Genomic DNA, 20,631 nt, shown 5'->3' on the forward strand with positions numbered 1-20,631 from the left:
TAATGCAAATTCAAAATTTACTTAATGTTATTTCAGCCTTGTTTACAAAAGCACTCACAACTGAATAACTAACAGCGTATGGCATGTTTAGGGCAATGGTTCTGGGTCTCTCTTGACTTTTAAAAAGCGCAAATAGGATCGCATGTAGTTGGGTAGACAAAAGGCATATTTTTGACTGCAAAATCTTAAATGATCTAATCAGTTCTGGTTTCAGCATGTATTTATCTAAAGAGAGTGTTTATAACAACTAAAGCATTTTGGCATCTGTTGCCATGATTGAAATGCTAAATTAATGACATAATACAGTTTTAATGATCTGGTAATGGCGGGAGAGGGGTGGGGGGTGGGGATTGGTTTTGGGTTGTTTTTTTAAACCTTAAGATAAATCCATTTCCGGCAAGTTGAAAACAAGGCATGATAGCACACCACAAAGCAATCTGAATCAACTGATGCTGATTTATGACTTGAGGAACAATCTGTATCTGGTCTTCAGTTTAATAGTTGCTGTTTTTTTAGAAAATATCCTTCAGATAAATAGCTGAGTCTGGGATCTCCAGAGTTTACTCATCTTTGCCAAAGAAATTTTTTTGCTGTATTTATTACTTCCTTACAGCAACACATTCTTCTCATTTTGCTCTGAGTTTCAAAAATCAATGACAAAAAAGAGAGCGGAAGAGACGCTCCTAAACCTCCATTAGAACACGCATAATGTTATTTTAAAAGTTAGATCAGTTTTACACATATTAGGTCCCAATGAGATTTGCAAAACAAGCTGATGTTAAAAAAAAAAAAAAAAAAAAAGCTTTAAAGAAAGTTTTAGAAATTTGTGCATTCGCCATTTTTAAAGTCAACGTATGTGGGAAAATTTGTTTTCATGTACAGCTACCTCTCAATGAAATAGTTCACTACTACAAGACAATCACAAGAAATCACTTCTGGACTGATGTAAAGAAAACAATGTTGTTTTCAGAAAAGGATAAATAATGGCATTGGGCACATATTTTAAGAGAACATCATATCCAGTTTTAACTCCAAATTCCACACATGGAGAAGCTAAAAGTTTTATCCCTTGTCTTTTGTGGGCTACTACTGACTTCAGCGTTTGTCTACCAACTTACATCTGTCTCTAACTTGGCACTTATTCTGTAGCTTTCATGTGATAATTAATAACTTTTCATCAGGGCAAAAAAGTGGTCATTATAGCCTTTTTAATGTTCCATTGCTAAAGGAGTAAAACTATGTAGAAAATAACTTCTGTGAAAATTCATTATTTGAAGCACAAAGCATGTAAGTGGACTTGGACTCAAAAAATGCTACTTCTAATGCCTAGAAGAAATTAAACAAAACCACGGAAAATAAAGTCAGGCTCAAATGTTGACCTTGGTTGAGCATTTGCAATTTCTGTTGATGGAAGAGCCCTGGAAGCATAATTTTGGTCCCCTGTCAACTGGAGTAGTCATTTGCTGTAACTGTTTCCATTTGTGACACACAAAGAGGTCACACGTTCAAGAAGCAGAGGCAGTTACTGATACAGTCTAGTCTAGGGTTTGACAGTTACCTGTGGAGAACTAGTAAAACCTATATTTTAACCTGCTCATGTATTTTGATCATAAACTAAATTTTACCTATGTTCAGCACAAACAACTTGAACAGGCAAGTTATCATTATATGAGAACAAAATATACGATCAAATTTGAGTGCACGTAACCTTAAAACCTCTTCCCTTCATTTTCTCTTACTGTAAGCAAGAACATTTGCCAACCAGTTTTTTGAATGATGAATTTAAATTAGCAAATGCAATTTAAAATATGAAGTAAAAATAACTATTAATACTGTGTGAAATTATTAACTGCAAATTAAATTTCAAAGGAAAATTTTATTACATTGTAGTTACATAAAATCTAAAAATCTGCACTTAAAAGCATTGTTCAATGTAGCCCAAAAGTCTTATTTCTATGCTACTGCATATATAAGATACATACACTGAATTTATCATGACTGTTTCATAGTCTTTGCCTCCTAGACAGATTAATAAATCATTCAAGGACATAACTGTTACGGATAAATGTGTCACTGTTTTATCCATTCCCTACCATAAGAGTTTATTCTTGATAAATACTTTTTTGTTTTTTGAAAGAGAAATCAATTCCTATGGACTCACACAGATGCAGCTGAAGTTTTGTTTTGTTGTTTTTTTTTTTTCTTTTAAAGTTGGAACATAACGTCTCAAGACAAAATCTTAAGAAATCAATGTAAAAAAAAAAAGTTCCCCATAATTTAGAACAAAGGCTATCTCAAATTGACAGTTTACTTTTTCAGTTTTTAAGCTAAGAGATAAGTAATATAAAATGCCATGTAGTTCTTTAAGGTGATTAACCATCCAGTTAATCAACATAATAGAAATAGAGAGGAATTGCTTGCTCCTCTCTACTTCAAGAACCCTGTAGGCATTCAAACCTAGGCAAAATGAATGCAGCCCTGAGATTTTAAAAAATGAATCTTGTTTATTTTATGAGAACAAACACAAAAATAAAAACTCAACTCCCCCCTGTCTTTTTAGGAAGAGTGGGCATCTCACAACTTCTGCTAGAAAAAAAGACATCCTAGTAGAACAGACTGGTTGATAAATTCATTGGTATGCAAATCATCAATTCTCTCATTAAAATACAATGTTCTGTATTTCCACATGATAAAGAGGATTTGGAAATAGAGCATTTACTACTTTTCTACTGGTCAGAATTAGAAGGCAGCACAGAGGACAAACTCATCAGTAAACACACAAGATAAAAACCTGCTGCCTTTATTTATGGTAAAAAGTACTTTACATGCATCTTGCATGTTGCCACAGAGGTGCGATGAAGCTTCAAAATAAAAAACAGTAGATATAAACAGTTTTTACTGAACAACGGGAATGCATACAAAGCGTAACTGGATGCAACAGGAGGAAAAACCATTGCTTTCGCGCTGATAAGAGAATGACAAAGAAAACACTTTTTAAACACGCTTTAACTTTTTCCTGTTATTTCAGGAATGGAAAGGCCAAACCACATTGCATTAAATATTTAAAAAGCCCACATACCACTTCTGTTAAATCATGGCCAGTTCAGTTCTATGTAGAACCATCATTCCTGAGTCAAGATATAAAGGCCAGTTGGAAATTCCCATGTAAGCTATGAGTTCTTTAAGAATACTACCCTAAAGCTAAGGAATACTGCGACAGATATTCAATATACTTCTATGCCTGAATCCTAAGTGTCCAATGAGAACCTCGGTCGAACAGTGCAGAAACTTCGGTTTACTGATGCCACCACATAAACCTCATTTATTGTCATTTCTCTAGATGGTAGCATGAGTTATGCTTATAGTGTAAAAGTATACTGTACACAAAGTATATCATAACAAAGAATCAGGTGGGTTTTTTCTTTTTAATTAGCATTGTATACTAATTATTTAAAGCTACAGTGAAGAATATTAATTCCCCCCATAAAATATTGCAGCACCATGCTGTAAAAGATAGATGTGCTTACCTTGACTGTGTTAAATATATGCACATTACTGTCATACAAGACATTTTCACCTCATCAAGAAAGAGGTTTAAATAAGAAAATGTAAAGCTCAGCGCTATCCTTCTTAAAGAGCAACACCACAAATAGCTGCATCTCCAGTTCTAATGCACCAAGGTTACTAGTCCCAAACTGCGAGCATCAACTGCTGTCTCATCGCTAATGTAAAATGTATTGATGTCTAGTAAGTGTTAAATGGATTCTTACAAAATGATTAATCTGTTAAACAGAATCACAACAAAAAAACACCTGAACAGAAAGGAAATACTTTTCCCTTATAACATTTTCAGTATAAACTTATGGGACCCAACCTGTGGTTCTCAACAATAAACTGTAAAGGCTTTTTCAATTTGCAAATTCTTGTCTGTAGAGTAATGGTGCACTATCCGTGCTTTTAGATATGAAGATGCTGATCCAGTACCTTTCATACGAAAGGAGTCAGAGGAGCAGGAAAAAAAAAAGGGGGGGGGGGGGGGGGGGGGAAATCAGGAGGGTGCTTATATAATTTGGTCTATTTTTGTATTGTCAGCTTCCTAGAGAGAAAAAAAAAACAAACAAAGCCCGAAATAATGAGATTTATCTAGCTTTGTTACTTACCTTTATTTACCTTTAAAGTACTGAGAAATTTTTTGTATAATTAGTAACCACACAGCAAACACTGCTGGTACTGGGGTGTGGGTAATTTCACCCTGGCACATTCCTGCCGGAGAGGAAACTGCGGCACCCAGGGAGGTCTCGCTTTGCAGTCTTCAGCTCTTGCAGGCACCGGCGGCCTTAAGAGCACACCAAAGGCTTCCCAAACCTGAATCACATCGCTGAGGAAGTCGGCTGAATTTTTGGGTAGTGTTTTTAAAGATATTACATATATAGCTTCAGAATACCCTACCCTGGCCTCCCGTTCCGAGCTACCTCCCAAGGGAGATTTCTCTTTCCACTGAACACAGGGAACCTAATATGGTTCTAACTTCACCTCTAGGAGCCTAAATTGTAAATACCTCAGCAGGAAATTACTGCAGGTGTATTAGTCATTTCAAGAACTAGAATGTGACACTTCTTGAAGATGCATTACATCGTAGAAAAAGCACAATATGATTTCCTAAAGATTTTGCAAACATCCAAGTGGACTTCTCCTTGTGCAATATTGCACAGAGGAAGATACTGGGAATTAAAGACAACACAATATTTAATCATCCACAGAAGGAGGTCACTAAGGCAAACCGGTCTAAGCTAGTGAGAAAAACTGCTGAGCTATTGCGTAGCCTGTCAGTTCCACCGAATCAGAATATTGCATCAGAGATACATTCTGTCAAAACATTTTCAACCAAGACTAACAAGAACACTATTTGTGTGAAAGTAAAAAGGAGTAACTCCATCGCTTTTCCATTAAATCAGCAGCTAAGAATTTGACTTATACAGCTTCTTTTTGTAAAGTTTACAATGAATCTTTTCAAAGCGTTTTTGCTCACAGTATGCATTCCAAGCTATCCCCAACACACACAAGTTCTAGACACTAAATTCACTTGAATGGCCACGCAAAAGAAGCATGTCAAGAAAAAAAATATAGGAAATGAAATCAAGAGGGAAAAAAAATAATAATAATTTCTAGCACTTTATGGGTTTGGCTAACCCTCAGTGAAAGTCTGTCAACCATTTAACTAGAAATGTCAGGTCTTGACAGAAGCAGATAGTGGAACCACAGGTGCTCTCGTGTTCAGCACAAACACAGCATCACCAAGTACAAAGCAAACAGAGATGTCCATGTGCTTCTGGCTCCAGGAAGGCTGCTAGGCCTAAGTGAGAAAGGCTCAAGGAAGAAAGGGGGGGGGGGGGGGAGGAAAAAAAAAAAGGGAGGGGGGGACGACACAGGAGACAAAGTGCAACTATAAGAACAAACAAGCTGTAACTTAAGATGGGGGAAGGCAGGGGTCTGCCTAATGTCACTCAACAGATTAATGGCAGGGTAAAGAAGAAAACTGATGTCAAGATAACTTGAAATAAGAATATTTGCCCCTGAAATTGTTATTAAAAATTACTTTTTTTTAAGGCCTGACTGTCATTTCTTACTATAAAACCCTCTATTAATCTAAATAAGTCCTTTGCCGCCTTCTGCAAGCAGCATGCACTTCAAGCTCTGTGACTCTTTTTTCCAAGTTATAAAACATGCATTTGTGCAAGGTAGGTTTTCATGACTTGTTATTCTTTATTTTTAAAAGTAGGCTTATTAATTCAGTTCTGTTTTGAAAGATTAAGGCTTGTTCCATAAAGCACTCATGACATAATGGTAGGATCTAAGAGTGAATTGGAAAATAATTGATTCTATATAGCACACTTATAGAGGTCCCACTAATTCTAAACCAATGTTTCAGTTTTAAATAAGCTAGTCATTTCATTTACTTCAAGTTATTAATATAATCTGTTATTGTAAAACATGTCTTCATCATTTTTGTGTAAGTGGAATTTAGACTCTTTCATTCCTATATGGCAGGAAGGAAAAAGAAATCACGAGTAAGTAAATTTTATTGAAAATAAATTTTTAGCATCTAACCCACACAGCATTCTGGTAATCACGTTCAGTTTAGGCATTATGGAACTACTTCATGCATAAAGAACTACTTTTGTGACATGCATTTTATCATCAGAATTAAGTCTCTTAATGTTTTCGTGGATTTTCATAATTTCCATTGCTTTATGGATTTCCATGGTTTATTTTCATCTCAAATTTAAACATTTTTCCATGTTAAAAAAATAAAGTATCCTTATTCAAGTAGTTTTAACGGGACCATAACCTTAAGAAGTTACTACCACACAAGAGAAATTCTGAAGGACTGCCCCCGCTGCATTTTGTCACATATTCCAAAGGGGTTTTTTTCCTTAAAACTATTTTAGATTGACACATGTAATTTTTTGTGTGATTTTTGCATGAATTCTATGTTCTGCCAGGTTTTATTTTTCTTTGCTGTTCTTTTTCCACTTGTTTCATATCCAGATATAAATTAACAACAAGAGGGACTTGGACATTATTTCTTCTCTCCTAAACAGAACTTGTAGAAGCAGAATAAAACAAATTTGTTATGGATCTAGATTATGAAATCATTTCTGGGGGGGGAAAAAAAAAAAAAATAACCCTCAATTAATAGGTGTTAACTCCACTTTAAACTTAGCTCTTGCAATGTTTTATCACATGGCATGCTTGCAGCATCACTGAAACTATACAGGTTTTAAGTCCTATATACGTTCCTAGAGAAAGCTAACAGAGACAGTAATGGCCAACTTACTTAAAACAATGAAAGTTTTGATCTTGACTGGAACGCACTGGGTTATAAACAAATGGCATGTATCTGGCTGTGTCACGCTGTGTAAAGAACGTAGGAGGAACTACCTCAGCAGCATCAAATAGGGTGCCAAATACCAACAAAATTCTAAGTCAGCTACACATCTCAAATGTGTTTTCTCACAAGTGTCCAAAGGATTCCAAAGGAAGGCTAATAAATCTACTTATGTACACATGAAGAATGTAGAACATAGAATGAAGAGTAAAAACTTACTGCGATCCAGTGAATGTTCCAAAATGAGGTTCACACCAACCAAAACCAAAAGCCAACTGACTTTTAAAGTCTAGGAATATGGACTTGCTCCCACTGAAGTTCATGGCAAGTTTCCATTGATATCACTTTTGTAGGAATGATCTCTAATACTGCAGTTTAATGTCTAATCTATATTACTGTTATTTTTTGGCACAGTTCAACTTGGAATGTGGTAGCGTGATATGAAAAGGGTGTTTTGTTTGCAAACTTGGAATGAAATCTGACTTGGACTAGACTGCACAATAAAGAAGCCAGCAAAAGGGAATTTGACACTCACCATTCTGGCAGAAAACCTTAAATTTCTCAAAAGTAGAAGACTAAAAATACTTTGATATTGTTATTTGAAATTAAAATCAAAAGGAAGAAAACCTAAGTGTTAAACTCTGCCAGATTACTGGGATCTTTGGTTATTGATCACTACCTTCTTCAAAGCTGTTTCAAGCTAGTAACAAAACTAGTACCTAAAAATACTGCAGAATTTGAAAAGAAAAAGTCTCGCTGGCTACAAAACAGAAAAAAGCTATTAATCCTCAAACTATCTGTGACAAATCCTGTATTTCTTCTTCCTTCTGAACTATTACTGAGTTAATTGGGAGTTCTCAATCCCTATTCAGCACAGTACTTAAACATGTTCTCAACTTTATACACATGAGAAAACCTAAATCCTTATCTAAATTTGACTTCATTGTAAGTTAAGCATAAGCTTATGACAGAACAAGCACTCTAGTGTTTTGTTGAACTAGGAACTTGATTTCTACAGATGGGAAAAAGTCCCTCTGATTTCTTTTGCTCTCGCAAGTGCTAAATCCTCGCTTCCATCAGGTCACTGTTGTGTGCCTTTAGCAAAATATGGATAACAGTTATCTGAGAGCAAGAGCTATCATTTTGTCAAGTCATTACTCAAGGATAATACATGTGGAGAGGAAAATGGAAAATGGAAAGAAGCACAGCGTGAATCAGATTCTTAACCTACTGCTACAGAATAACACGATTAGTGTATTTTCATTATTATTACCATAAGCATATATAGAGAAGATTAAGAGGATCAAAATTAAGTTTGGATAGTATATTGGTGCTAAATTCAGCCAGATACTAATGCTAGCAAATATTTATATTAACAATTAACTTTGTGCTATGGGAGTTAATATACTACATACAAAGTCTGAAATAGAACACCGGGTTTGGAAATATCTGTTAATCAAATGAAGTACTATGTACATTAATGCTTTACTCACCCTACTTAAGCAATATGTCTTAGTCATGACTTGGCAATTCAACGACCATGAGGTCTTCCATCTGTTTCCTGACCCGTCAAATAGTATCAGTCAAAACAAAGCGGGAGAAAGGCTGCTTTAATGCAGTGAATGTTCTTTCAGACCAAACTGAGAGGCAGTCAGCATCTCCATTTGTGAAGACTTTTGGTTGCCATTGATCAAAGACAGAGAAAATTCAATGGCCCAAATTTAGAAGGATCTACCACACACTAACAATTCCTTGGGTCAGTTAACCCACTGTAGTTTATTTATTCCCTGACAACGTCACAAAAATGAGTCCGTGCTGATTAATAAGAAAATATTTTCTCCTGTTAATCAGTGATATCATTTGCAAAGTGGAAGGTAGCAGATACTAACAATTCACTACAAAATAAAAACCAAAATCTTTACCCTAATAAAGAGGATCTTCTCTCCAACTCTGTATCTTCCTTGTGAAAGACGCTCCACACAGAACTTATTAGGGCATTTACAAGGAGGATCTTCAGAAATGTGTTTAACCTGAAAAACACAGAAGTTATTAATAGAAACTGTTTAAAATGGCATGTGTAGCAAAACATTCAAGGCGACATTTGCCATAACGTGATATCCCTAACCTAATCTTCATTGATGGTATTTTCTTAGTTTTTCTTAATTTTCTTAATATTTCTGTAGTCCCAGACTATGGTGCTTCCAATATCAAGAACGATTTTACAGCTGTGATGAGGTAACAATAGAGACAAGTGTCACACAGTTCAGCATAAAATTTGCACTGTTTAACTGAAGTGAAACAGTTTGTTAATTTGAGTTTAGCATCAGACTTTGGTAGATGTCTTCTCGGTTATTTTATGGTGAATCAGCACAACTGTCAAAGTGCAAATATAGCTGACGGGCAAAATGAAGATGTCATAACGATGTATTTTCCCTTCTAAACAAATATAATAAATCCAGAAGCATCTTGCTTATCGATGAAAGGCCCTGCCCAATACCTTTACTTGACACTTTCAAATAGTGCACTAACGTCTTAAGAAAAGTGTACAGAGAATACTGTGACATAATCACAAATCCATGCCAAGATGCTTCCCAGTATTGCTAACTACCCTTTGATGATCTCCATCCGAGGGCATTAGTGCAATCAACAGGAATTGAAAGTGGCCTCAAGAGTACTCTACTCTAACACCAAAGGCTGAGAAAATACAGATGAAAACTACTTTCCTGCTTTTTATCAGCTGCATCAGCTTGACTTCAGCCTCTTGTGAAAACTTGGCCTTGCATGTGCTACCAAAGGCATTAATGCTTAGTAAAAGTATATTTTGTACTCTTCAGTGATCTGAAAGTAACAATGCCAAAAGAGCAAATCTGGTTGCAAAACTCTTATTTGACATTCAAATCACACTGCTGCACGGGAACAGCAATGACAAGTGCAGCATTTTCATATACTGCGGTTTTCTGGGATGAATGCTGACATAGTATGTCAGTGTCAAACAATACAAGATGCCAGGGAAACTTCCTAGAGGTTTTGTCCACTTCAAATAATATTCCAAAGACCTTTTCAACTACAGTTAGTAAACCAAGGCCTGTAAAAAAGGTCTGAGGTCTGGGAAAGGATATTTTTAGAATAGCTAACAAATTAAAGTCTTAAACTGTTTCAGAAAAAAAAAAAAATCAGGGCAAAGCTATGGCACTTTCATAGGTGTTGTGGTTATCTTGCATAAATGAACAGGAAAGGCTTCTGAAGTACAACAAATGCTCTTCAGATGTGCTTTTAGAATAAAGTTATGGTATGTTAAATAAACCAGAAGGAAATTAAAAGTTAATGAATTATTGTTTCTACATTAGAGTAGGGAGAAAAAATGCTTTTGAAAGTAGCCCTGTTGACCTATTTAAAGGCTTTCCAATTATTTCTGAAATTGTTCAATGTTGTTGCCCGAGTAACTTTATTACTTTGTGGAATTTTTTTTTTTTTATAATTATTGTTAGCTTAGCTCTTTTTTCTTTTTTTTTTTTAATCAGGGCATGACATCTTTGTGAAAAATTTCATTTTAAAATAACACTTGGCAGAGGAAATCTACTTGTATTTTACACACACAGAGTGCTTCTCGGGTATCAGATGAGTTGTCCTCAGTTTGAATGTACTATCACTGAATTATTTTAAGATTAATTATTCCAGTGATTTTTATCAACATGGGTGAGCATTAGCCTCCATTTCTGAAAAGTCAGTGTACAATAGGAATAACTTATATGCAGTCAGTGGTTGACGACTTAAATCCAAGTTCAGGTTGCTGAGGATGCAAAAAGTGCATTCCCGTATCTCTTGCAATGTGGTACCTAGACTGGAATTGTGCTTAGAGGACTATTTGGCAACGGCACTCTGAAAGCTGCCCGATAATCAGCGATTTCTGACATAATACCCTATGGCATTCATCACCTCTGGAGACACTCGTGAAATTCGAAGCTGACAACGGATAGCGTGAACAATGCCTTAATAGCTGCGTCTACCGGGGTTCATCTAATCAAGCAGAAACCCAGAGTAGCCACGGGTTCAAGGTTGTTTTGAACTGTGTAAGCAAAACAGAGCCATCTTTGGCCTGTGGAGAATGAAAGCCAACAGATTTACACTGGTGCAAAGCAGAGGATAATGAGACCTTCACTGCTGATCCTGCTGTTGAGGCCTCCATTACCTTACTATCCCAAAGGACACAGAAGTATTATTGAGTGGAATTTGGAAATCAAATAAGGAAGCAGAGGGAAGAATTATATCCTATTTTATTTTGTGTCTGGACTATATGAGCACTGCTGCTATTTTATGGTGTGAGTGTCTGGGGCAGTGCGGGTCAGGAATCTAGCTGGATGAATTCCATTCTGTTTCTATCCCTACTGCTTTCTAAATTAAAGGAGGTGGTCGGAGACAACCTTCATACTCTCTGTTCTGTTCCTACAAGATACGCAGTCACCACCCTCCTTCTATACACAACTGTTCTTCCTCAATTCTGTTGAAACTTAAGCGAGTGCTTTTGCAAAGTTAAGGAAGAAATACAAAATGTGAAAAATGTTAAATGTAATTATTTGCATCAAATAGAACAAAGTATTTCAATAAAATGAACGAATATTATATTCCATCTGCTCTGTGTAACAAAAAAGTGGCACATGGATTTTTCAAGAAGTGCTTTGTAACTCCCAGGTGGCACATCTACCTTGTAATACAGCAGTTACTATAGCAACTGCTTCTTTTTATAGAATATATTTGTACTTTTCAAGTTTAACCTCTTCATGGTCTCAGAATGCGTCCTTTTAATCTGATTCCAGCTGTTTCAAATGAACCCCTCTGGGGTTTGCAACAGAGAAACAAACACTACAGTGTAGTGCAAAGAGTTTAATAAAATTCAAGGAAAGATACTTTCTTTCTAACAATGAGGAAAAAAATGCCCTTTTTTTTTTTTTTTTAACCACGTGAGAAACATGCAGAACAGCAGCATAAAAATTAGGCCAAGATAACTTAGAAGCGTTCGTTAACATTCTGTACAAGTCATTATGGGCCAATTCTCCTAGTCCTGACTCAGTCCTTTCTCAGACAACACACCAAGTGGGAGTTGATGAATAAGAAGTGAACAGAAAAAGAAATCGGAGTAATAAGAAGGGAACTTGGCCCTAAGCACAAAGCTAGACTAAACTGCAGATCTCCTACACAGTGTGACATTTTTTCCAAACTTCAGGCATAAATAACTGTGGTCAAAAATAAACTAACTCTATCAGTCTGCTAATCTTTAAAATACAGCGAGATGTTAAACTCGGGCTTCTGTGTGCTTTGCAAGTGCAGACCAGAATGGGTCAGATAGGAAGAAGCTTCCTCCCACAACTTACAGCATCATCCAAGAGTTTCCCTGTGCTCTTTTTCCCAGGAGACTTTGTTGGTGACGGTGAAGGAGATGGAAGGGGGGCTGAAAGTGTCTCCTCTTGTTCAATCTCTTTTTCCAACTTTATTAATCCAGGAGGCTCCACCCCAAACCTTTTGGAAACATGCAAACAAGTTACTAGTCCTTATAAAGCATTACATATGTTAAAACAAAGCGGTGGAAAGAATTCATACTTTCTGTATTGCACTATTGTGCAATAATAGAATGCTACATACATTAGCAAACATGTATAAAATATATCAATCATTTATGCCATCATTCCAAATTAATACAAAAATTTTGTTTAGATGTAATGTCTCAGTTGATCAAATTTACAGGAAATACAGGTTTTTTCAACTTCTCTGTCTGATAACGTATGTTGGTGAATGACTAACTTATGAACAACACTAGGCCTCAAAAAATGCTATACCATGTAAGACAGATTCAAGCTCAGTGCATTTGCCTTTTTTTTTTTTCCTCCTTTTTTTTTTTTTTTTTTTTTTTTTCCCTCCACACAACATCCTTTCAAATTACAGGCCAACCTACATTTTCTGTTAGTATTTTTCAAAGAAATCCAGATGAAAAGGGATTAAAGGTTATCCTGGTCTCAACCACTGCACTGAATTTACAGATAAACAAACTGAGACACGGCCAATATTTTTCAGAAGTGGCTAAAGCTTTTTCTAACTGATTTTTGACAGCAGATCTTCTGTTTACAGTGGCAAAACACTTGTAGCTCCAACTAAAACAAAATACATGCAACTTTGGCATGCAGCATCTCAAACATAGCACTTGGAGAGCAAGGCTCTTTAAAATGATGCCTGCTTTTGAAAGCTTTATGGCAAGTGATTAAGTCAGTATCTCACAGCAAGCAGCAGAGCTTGGAGACATGTCAGAAGTCAAAAAGCCCATCCCATTTTCCTAATCACCAATAATCCCCCTCTGTTTTTTTTTTTCTTTGCCAACACTGAACAAAACCCAGAAAAATAGAAAGATTTCCTTTTTCAGAGAAGGACTTCAGCTTGGAAAAGTTACCATGCCAGGTAGGCTTCTCATGGCAAACTACTTGCAGAAACGAAAACATATTTTCTTCTGTAGTAGAAAAGTCCATAGTCCAAATGCAGAACTACGCTGACTTACCTAGGTAAAGATCTGAACGCTAAAATATTGAACAGTAATAAATATATTACGAACATCTAAGCTAAATACCGTCATAACGTTAAAAGTGCACAGAGAAAGGGCATAAGCGCATCTACAATCTTTTGTGGGTTTCTGATAACTTCTCATTTAGTCACTCTGCTGCCTAGTAAATTAACATGAAGAAAACAAAGAACCAAATCTGGGCTTGTATTGGCTTTTGACTGGTGCAGTCTGCCTAATGAAAAGTCAGCCAACATTGAAGCAAGCACTTACATACAATCCATTTACTTCCTGTCTGTCTGCAGATGCCGACAGGCTGTAAATCATTAAATTCCCACTGGGCTCTAAGCCTACACCTGCATGCAGCCTTACTCATCAAATAAAACTCTTCCACTCTAAGCAATGCTGCTTCTTGGCTTCGACCGCTTTTCATAATCTCCAGTTTTTGTCATTGTGACAGATTTTTAAAGTTCCCTGTACTTCCAGTATTCTGAATTCCTCCGGTGATGAGTTGAAAAATAAAACCAACGAACAAACAAACATACACTCATATTTTTTCCACATATTGTATCAACCTGAAGCAAAGTTGCTGGAAAGCTGAAATGGTAAAACCCACATCTTTTCTGGGAGGGGTAGAGGTACAAATTCTCTTCTGGAAGGTATGCTGAGAATTTCCTCTTCTGCTCTTTTCTAGCCTTCCTTCTCGTAACTACAAATGAAGCAGCATTGGACTGTAACATGATCTCCAATAGACTTCTTAGACCACTTCCCATTTTTACCAAGGAAAAGTTGAATACAATAGCAGAAAGATCTTGAAATTGCTCAACAGTAATTTCCAAAGACCTCTGGGTTTTGTTTAACCCCCCCCCCCGCCCCCCCGAGTTTAATAGTTACCCAAGAACTTCATTCTTTCTACAGAAAAGATAATTTAGCTGTTTCCATTGTATAATCTCTCACTTTAAAATACCTGGGGAGAATGCTGGACCTGTGCACCCCACTGCAATAGCCCTGTGTATAGTCAATGCTCCGTTTCATCCTGTAGGACACTTCCCTCTCGTAAACGTTCTCACTCGACCCACGTGATATCTGCCGGTGCACACAATGGCCCATTTTAGCTATTGAAATTTCACAGACTACCTCAGAATTTTGTTTTCATAAACTGAAACCCAGGGTAGTTTATCAGGCAATCCTATTTTTAATAGTACCTGGGCTTTGAGCTGCCACTCTTTGAGCCAAGTGGTCACACCAGTTTTCCACTCACTGTGAGTCCATCCATCCAGTCCATCTCTCTCTAATTTGGTAAAAGGACACTATGAGAGAATACGCTAAACGCATTGCTAAAGCATACGTAAATCATCATCTATCTCCCCTCATCCACAGAGTATCAGCTGAATGGGTTCAAGTTCAGCTGAACAGAGCTCAGTTCTATCTCCTCCTCAAACAATCCCCATTCCTGCTCACTTGTGTCTCAACCCCAAGCCTATTTTCATTAAGAAGGCAGGCCTAGGTTGATTTCTAGGAGTTATAGACCCTAAGACTAACAGTAATCTAGCTGGGCAAAGTGTGCTAAGAGCTGGGTCCTCATGATGAATAAGCTACTTTGAACACATCTTTGTCCTTCTAAAACAGGAAAGGAAGCAAAAAAGAAGTTATTCAGTGTCTCTTACTCTTTTCATTCTTTTAAAAACATAATCAGGCAACTTTTCAAAGGTCTCTGCAGTTCCTGTTCTGGAAAGCAGACCCCTAAGATTGTCAACAGACCCAGCTTGCTTTACAACGCAAGCGTTCATCTGACTTCCCTCCTATATAAAGCAGCGCAACAACAATGTCAGTTCAATGTGCTCTTTCCTATGCTTTATGGAGGCAACTGTCTATTCTCCTTTTTCCACATAGTTCTATTTTACCACAGCTCAGGCAAAAGTGGCATCACTTATTTGCTTTTCAATTATTTTAACCAGATGTTCCCCTCCAACGGTTTTTTGTGCACCTTGGAAACTTACAAGGTTATAAATGGGGTTTGGTTGGTTTTCAAAGAGATATTAGAGCAGGAACAAGTAGACAGACATATGTTATTTGACCCCTAAGCTATAAACAAAAATAAAACACAGTAACATAAATATAATATAGAAAATACATTAATGATATATGGTAATATACATGTAATATAAATAAATTAAAAGTATTTTAAAGGCAAAGGGATAGATATGCATAATAAATGAATACATCATTCCTTTATTGGTTCAGTATTTATTTTCATGCCTGGAACAGAGAACGTCTGAGACATGGAAGCTTAGGACAAAAGACAAACACGAAGGATAAGATTCTATCTTAATGCCCTTGTAGATTTGTTGAGAAACCAAATCTTGTTGCAAAATGAGATGAATCTAACTCAAACAACTTTAGCAGAATCCAACGCTGCCTAACCACTGACCTGCATTCTCCGAGGAAGCTGGATACTATCAAGTAATCAACCCGAGGCAGACATTTCTGACAGCTATGCCCTGGGCGTAGGGTCTTTGGCTGCTAGAAGGTCTATCTCCAAGCTGGGGTTCTTAAAACCACAGTTTGTTTGCTCAGGTAAATTAAGAGCCCTGAAAATCAATTTTATTGAGCACCTACAGATCAGAATACTTTCTTATTCATGGAAAGTTTGGGGTTTTTGTTGGGTTGGTTTTTTTTTTTTCCACTATGTTGGACTGAATCCAAGTTTTACAGGTAAGAAAATTTCTGCAAACTGGAAATAAACTCTTTTTCTGGCCAACACTATTCCTATGCGAGATTCCACTGACAGCGAGGGCTTTTCTGAAACTTGACCAAGAGACAAATTTCTAGTTAAGCACCTTCCCAAGTGAGTTGCATTCACAAAATAGGAATACCTATAATGCAATTACAACATGAAAATACTAGTTCTTAAGCTATGAATAAACAGGGGTCTCCTTCGCATTGACTGTAACCACAAAGAAGTGTTCTGAAATTAATGAAACTATCTGAATAGCAAGGCACTCCAATTTGATACATATGGATGAATGCGACTACAATTTACATGCAAGACTGGGAAGCAGCATTGCTGTTCATGCATTTTGTAGCAAATCTTATGTGCTACGCTGGTTAAATCTGCATCTGCAAAAAGGGAAAAATCACATTCTAATTACTGTCATTTTGATTGTCTAGTAAAAGTCACTGTTGTCTTGACATCAAAGATAATGCTACAATGTATTGAAGGTCCAGCCTGGCTAGAATCATCTGAGAGAGAGAGAACACAGACTGTTAACTCAATTCTCGTATTGCTTCTGTTGGTGAAAATCAGAGCTAGGTCTATTTAAATAAATCGGAGTCAGTGTTGCTCAGATCAGATTTAGGTCATGTGAAGATCAATTTATTATCAGTAAAGTTAATGAAATCTCAGTTGTTTATAGAGAGATCTGACTGTTAGAAAGAAAAACAGCTCAAAGCTTTAGAAAAAAATTCTCAACTCTTTCCCCTCCTAATGCGAGGATAGCCAACAAATACCTTCATTGAGGTGATGGTACAGAGATTTCATTGTATTTGTTAACAACTGCCCACAAGATATTCTTGAGTGACATCAAGACAAGCATTCTCCTTCAACCTAATGAGCATAAAAGTTCGCCTGAGATGTGCTGATTCAGCCAGCCTCTCAATAGCCAGTGCTGTCAAGAATGTAAATATTTCTTCATTCTTTAAATATTTTCACCTACCTTGCTGCAATCCTTCCAAGTTCCAGCAAACAAAGGCACACTTCTCTTGGCTGCTTGTGGAGAACTGGAAAAGCAAAATGAAGATGGAAAGCATTTATAAATAAAAGCTATTTTAAAGATCTTAGTGATGAATGGAACCTAATCATCAACATCTGTAACTCTTGACTCAGATAAAACTTGGTTTTCTTTGGCTTGCAGTGGAGTTTTACTGGAATAAAAGGATGGGATTGAGGAGTGGTTCTTGAAGTGCAGACGATTTAGCAAGTTTCCATTTAGTTATCCTTTAGTTCTTTTGAAAATACCACTCTAAATCTAAATCACTGAGTAATTATTTGGGCTATTTGATAACCTGCAAGCAGTTCATGACTACATAAAAATAATCAAGAGCTCTGGCAGAACACTAAAATTAGTAGAATGTCAAAAATAACACCATTAAAGTGATACTTTTCTTTCTACAAACTAAGAGAATTCCTAACCTTTAGATCACTATTTCTCTTAGCCTATTTAAATCCCCCAAATAACAAAATTGCATTAGCAAATATATGTCTCATTATAAATTTGGTCCTGAATTTGTTTTACATATAGTCTTAAAGCAAATATGAATCTAGAATACTTTATGAATTGAGCTCAGCATAGAAAAAAAAAACCAACCAAAAACCTTTCCATTCTGTATATATATATACACATACATGCAAGTTTTCATGCCTGGATTCCACACAAGACCTGTAGTTTTTAACTTTCAGAAGCAGCTGTAACACAGCATGAACTTGTCATTAAGAAATACCACCATAATCCAAGACAATTCTTCCCTCCTCCCCCCCCCCCCCCCCCCAATTCAAACAGGTAATGTTCTGTAGAGAAGTCCAGCAAAATACATAAGCAAAATCAAAAAACAATAAATGAGGAAAGGCCTCATATGGCTGTTTGCGTAATCAACTCCCTTTAAGTCCAAAACAAAGAAAGGGAAAAAAAGCAGAAAAAAGCAAAAAGGAATTACGAGTACATTGTCATCTTCTCTCCAGAAATACCTATTGCAGTAAAAGCCTCATGTTTTGGATAGAATTCAGGTTTTAGAAATTTCCACAATAATCGAAAGATCTATACCTTATTCGTCAGATTGAATTGACACACACACACACAAATTCGTGTGAATATTTGTATAAATCAGAAGGAAAGAAACAACAACAAAATTGATGTGGTTTTAGTGAGTTAAGGTCAAAACATCTGCTGTATAAACATTTTGGTTATCTAAAGACTCACCTAACTCAAATGCATGAAGAAAAAAAAATACCATACCTGCAAAAGATATTTCAATGTCTAGTTAAAGCTCTGAAAGTCATTAGTTTGTCCTATACTGTATGTATGAGGCCCAGAATGGGAATCCACAGACTTAAACATCTCTAAATAACTAACGCCCTGGGGCAGATCTTCAGCTTCTGCAACTTCAACTTCCAACTCCAGTGACTTGAATAAATGTACGGTAAGTTGAGCGAGTTGAATGCTTATCCCAGCATCTTTTACTAGCGTACATGTAGCACTTCGAGATGTATGCATTCTTCCTCTCTAATCTCATCCAAATAGATTTCCAGAAGCAAAACTGCAGAGCATGAAAACTTAAATGGCACTGCACTAGGAAAAGTATTTTTATCCTTCAGCCATCTGTTATTAAGATTATGAAAGATGCAGACTTGGACATTCAGCTATTCTCAATATTCTTCCTTGCCACAACACAGTAATTTGATGAAACGTTTACCTTTACTAGTAGTCAGTATTTTTAAAGTGTTACATTCATGACCCTAGAAATCTATTCTGCTGCTTTGGTTTGAAACCAGTTGGGACTGCTCCAAAATAAAACTTGATTTTAAGAAATAAGGCATTCCCCCAAAATATAAATGGAATAAACCGGTTTTGGAATAGTCAAAGGGAGTCCAATATTTCTGAATTGCAATTCACACATACGCACATCTGAATGACTTTGGAAAGGAGGAGAAAAAGAGAGGCTCAAGTAATATTATTTGCAAAATGATCCATAAATAGAACTGAAAGAGGATTTGATTAAGAAAGGCAAAAAGTTTTCCTGTCAATACTTAAAGCTCTTCTACCCAAACAAAATTCAATGTTCTTTAGCAAATCTGACTCAACATAATCTAGATACATTTCATGCATTTCACATCAAACAACGTGACACAGTGAAATCATTGTTAGAGGATGAAGAGCTGTGCAGGCAATAACCAACCACAAAAACAAACATCTGGTCATCTGATCAGAAGACAGTGACACAGCATTTCTAGCAAGAAAATGTTAGCATTCCTGAGGACTATACCAGCATACGTATTTGGGAACTTCAGAGACAAACAAATGTTATTTTGTATACTGCAAAACCCACTGGAAATAATTTAGATTCTCAAACCAAAATTTTCATTTTTTTCCAAAAGCACAGCTGTTTCACGGGCTACCACCTTTGCAAGAGACTGGTCAGGAGTTACAGCAAAAGCCAGAGAGACACAAGACTGCGTTTCCCCAGCTATCTTGGTCCCAAATGTTCAGTATAACCTTGGGCAAACAAATAAGAGCATCGTCTTTTGGAACAAGTGGCACTTTCCAGTGCCTTCATTTCAAAGTACTTATTTTGAGATACTTTTTGTCTGGTGCGATTCTACAATAAATGAAAAAACTCAGTATTTACAGTCACTTTCAAAAGGCTGTCTCCTAAGCTTTTTGAAAACAGCTACCCTCATACTTTTTTTCCATCTAGAGAACAGAAAGAGAAACAATTCTTACACTTCCATTCTTACTTTTACTTATAGAAGTTGAGGTAATCAGCATTTTCGAAGCACTTCAAGACATCTGATAGAAGAGATGGCAAGAACTATTTCAGAGGCATTACACAGCATCAAAATCACTTATTTCATTATTTAAAATAAGTGTGCCACTAAAAAAGAAAATTGGTACAAATCCTCATAATTCATGTTTAAATTCTCATTGGACTGTAATTTAAATTCCCATTTAAATTCTAACTGTACTGCAGTTCATGGCTAACTACATTACATACAAAATACTAGTTTTATAAACAGGTAATTATACTTACACATATCTGGTAATAAATAATATCATTTGAGGACTAGAGGTAATTCATTTTGAAGCGACTGGTTACTAGCTCAGGTTGAAATTTAACACCTGTACCCATGGTATTCTGCTGTACCTGTGGGAACTAAATCTACCACTTTCTGAATTACTATAAATATATATTGAGTTGCATTTCAGTAATAGGCACCCCCTCAACTTTTTGACCTGACCAATTACTTAATCCCAGATATCCTATATGGCAAGCAGACATTTGCAAAGCAACACATTTTCTGTAACTCTAGCAATTTATATGCAGTTAGACACGGTAAGTACTGGAAGCAAAAAAATGATTTTGGGATACCATCTTCATTCTGTCTACAGCCACATACTCAATTCGCTGCACATCATTTAAAGTCTAC

At 36.3% G+C, this 20,631-nt stretch overlaps 1 protein-coding gene across 3 annotated transcripts in view; it reads right to left on the bottom strand.

Annotated features, from left to right (window-relative positions):
• GAS2 (growth arrest specific 2) overlaps positions 1 to 20,631 on the bottom strand; it is a 97,443-nt gene that overhangs the window by 31,277 nt on the left and 45,535 nt on the right. For all 3 annotated transcript variants that reach the window (XM_049820236.1, XM_049820238.1, XM_049820237.1), the window contains exons 5-7: positions 17,147 to 17,210; positions 12,259 to 12,403; positions 8,812 to 8,919 (exon numbers count right to left, since the gene is read on the bottom strand). In XM_049820236.1, the coding sequence (XP_049676193.1) occupies positions 8,812 to 8,919; positions 12,259 to 12,403; positions 17,147 to 17,210 (317 nt within the window). The remainder of the gene's footprint in view (positions 1 to 8,811; positions 8,920 to 12,258; positions 12,404 to 17,146; positions 17,211 to 20,631) is intronic.

The sequence above is a fragment of the Accipiter gentilis genome, chromosome 17, assembly GCF_929443795.1.
Source record: "Accipiter gentilis chromosome 17, bAccGen1.1, whole genome shotgun sequence".
NCBI classification, from domain to species: Eukaryota; Metazoa; Chordata; class Aves; order Accipitriformes; family Accipitridae; genus Astur; species Astur gentilis.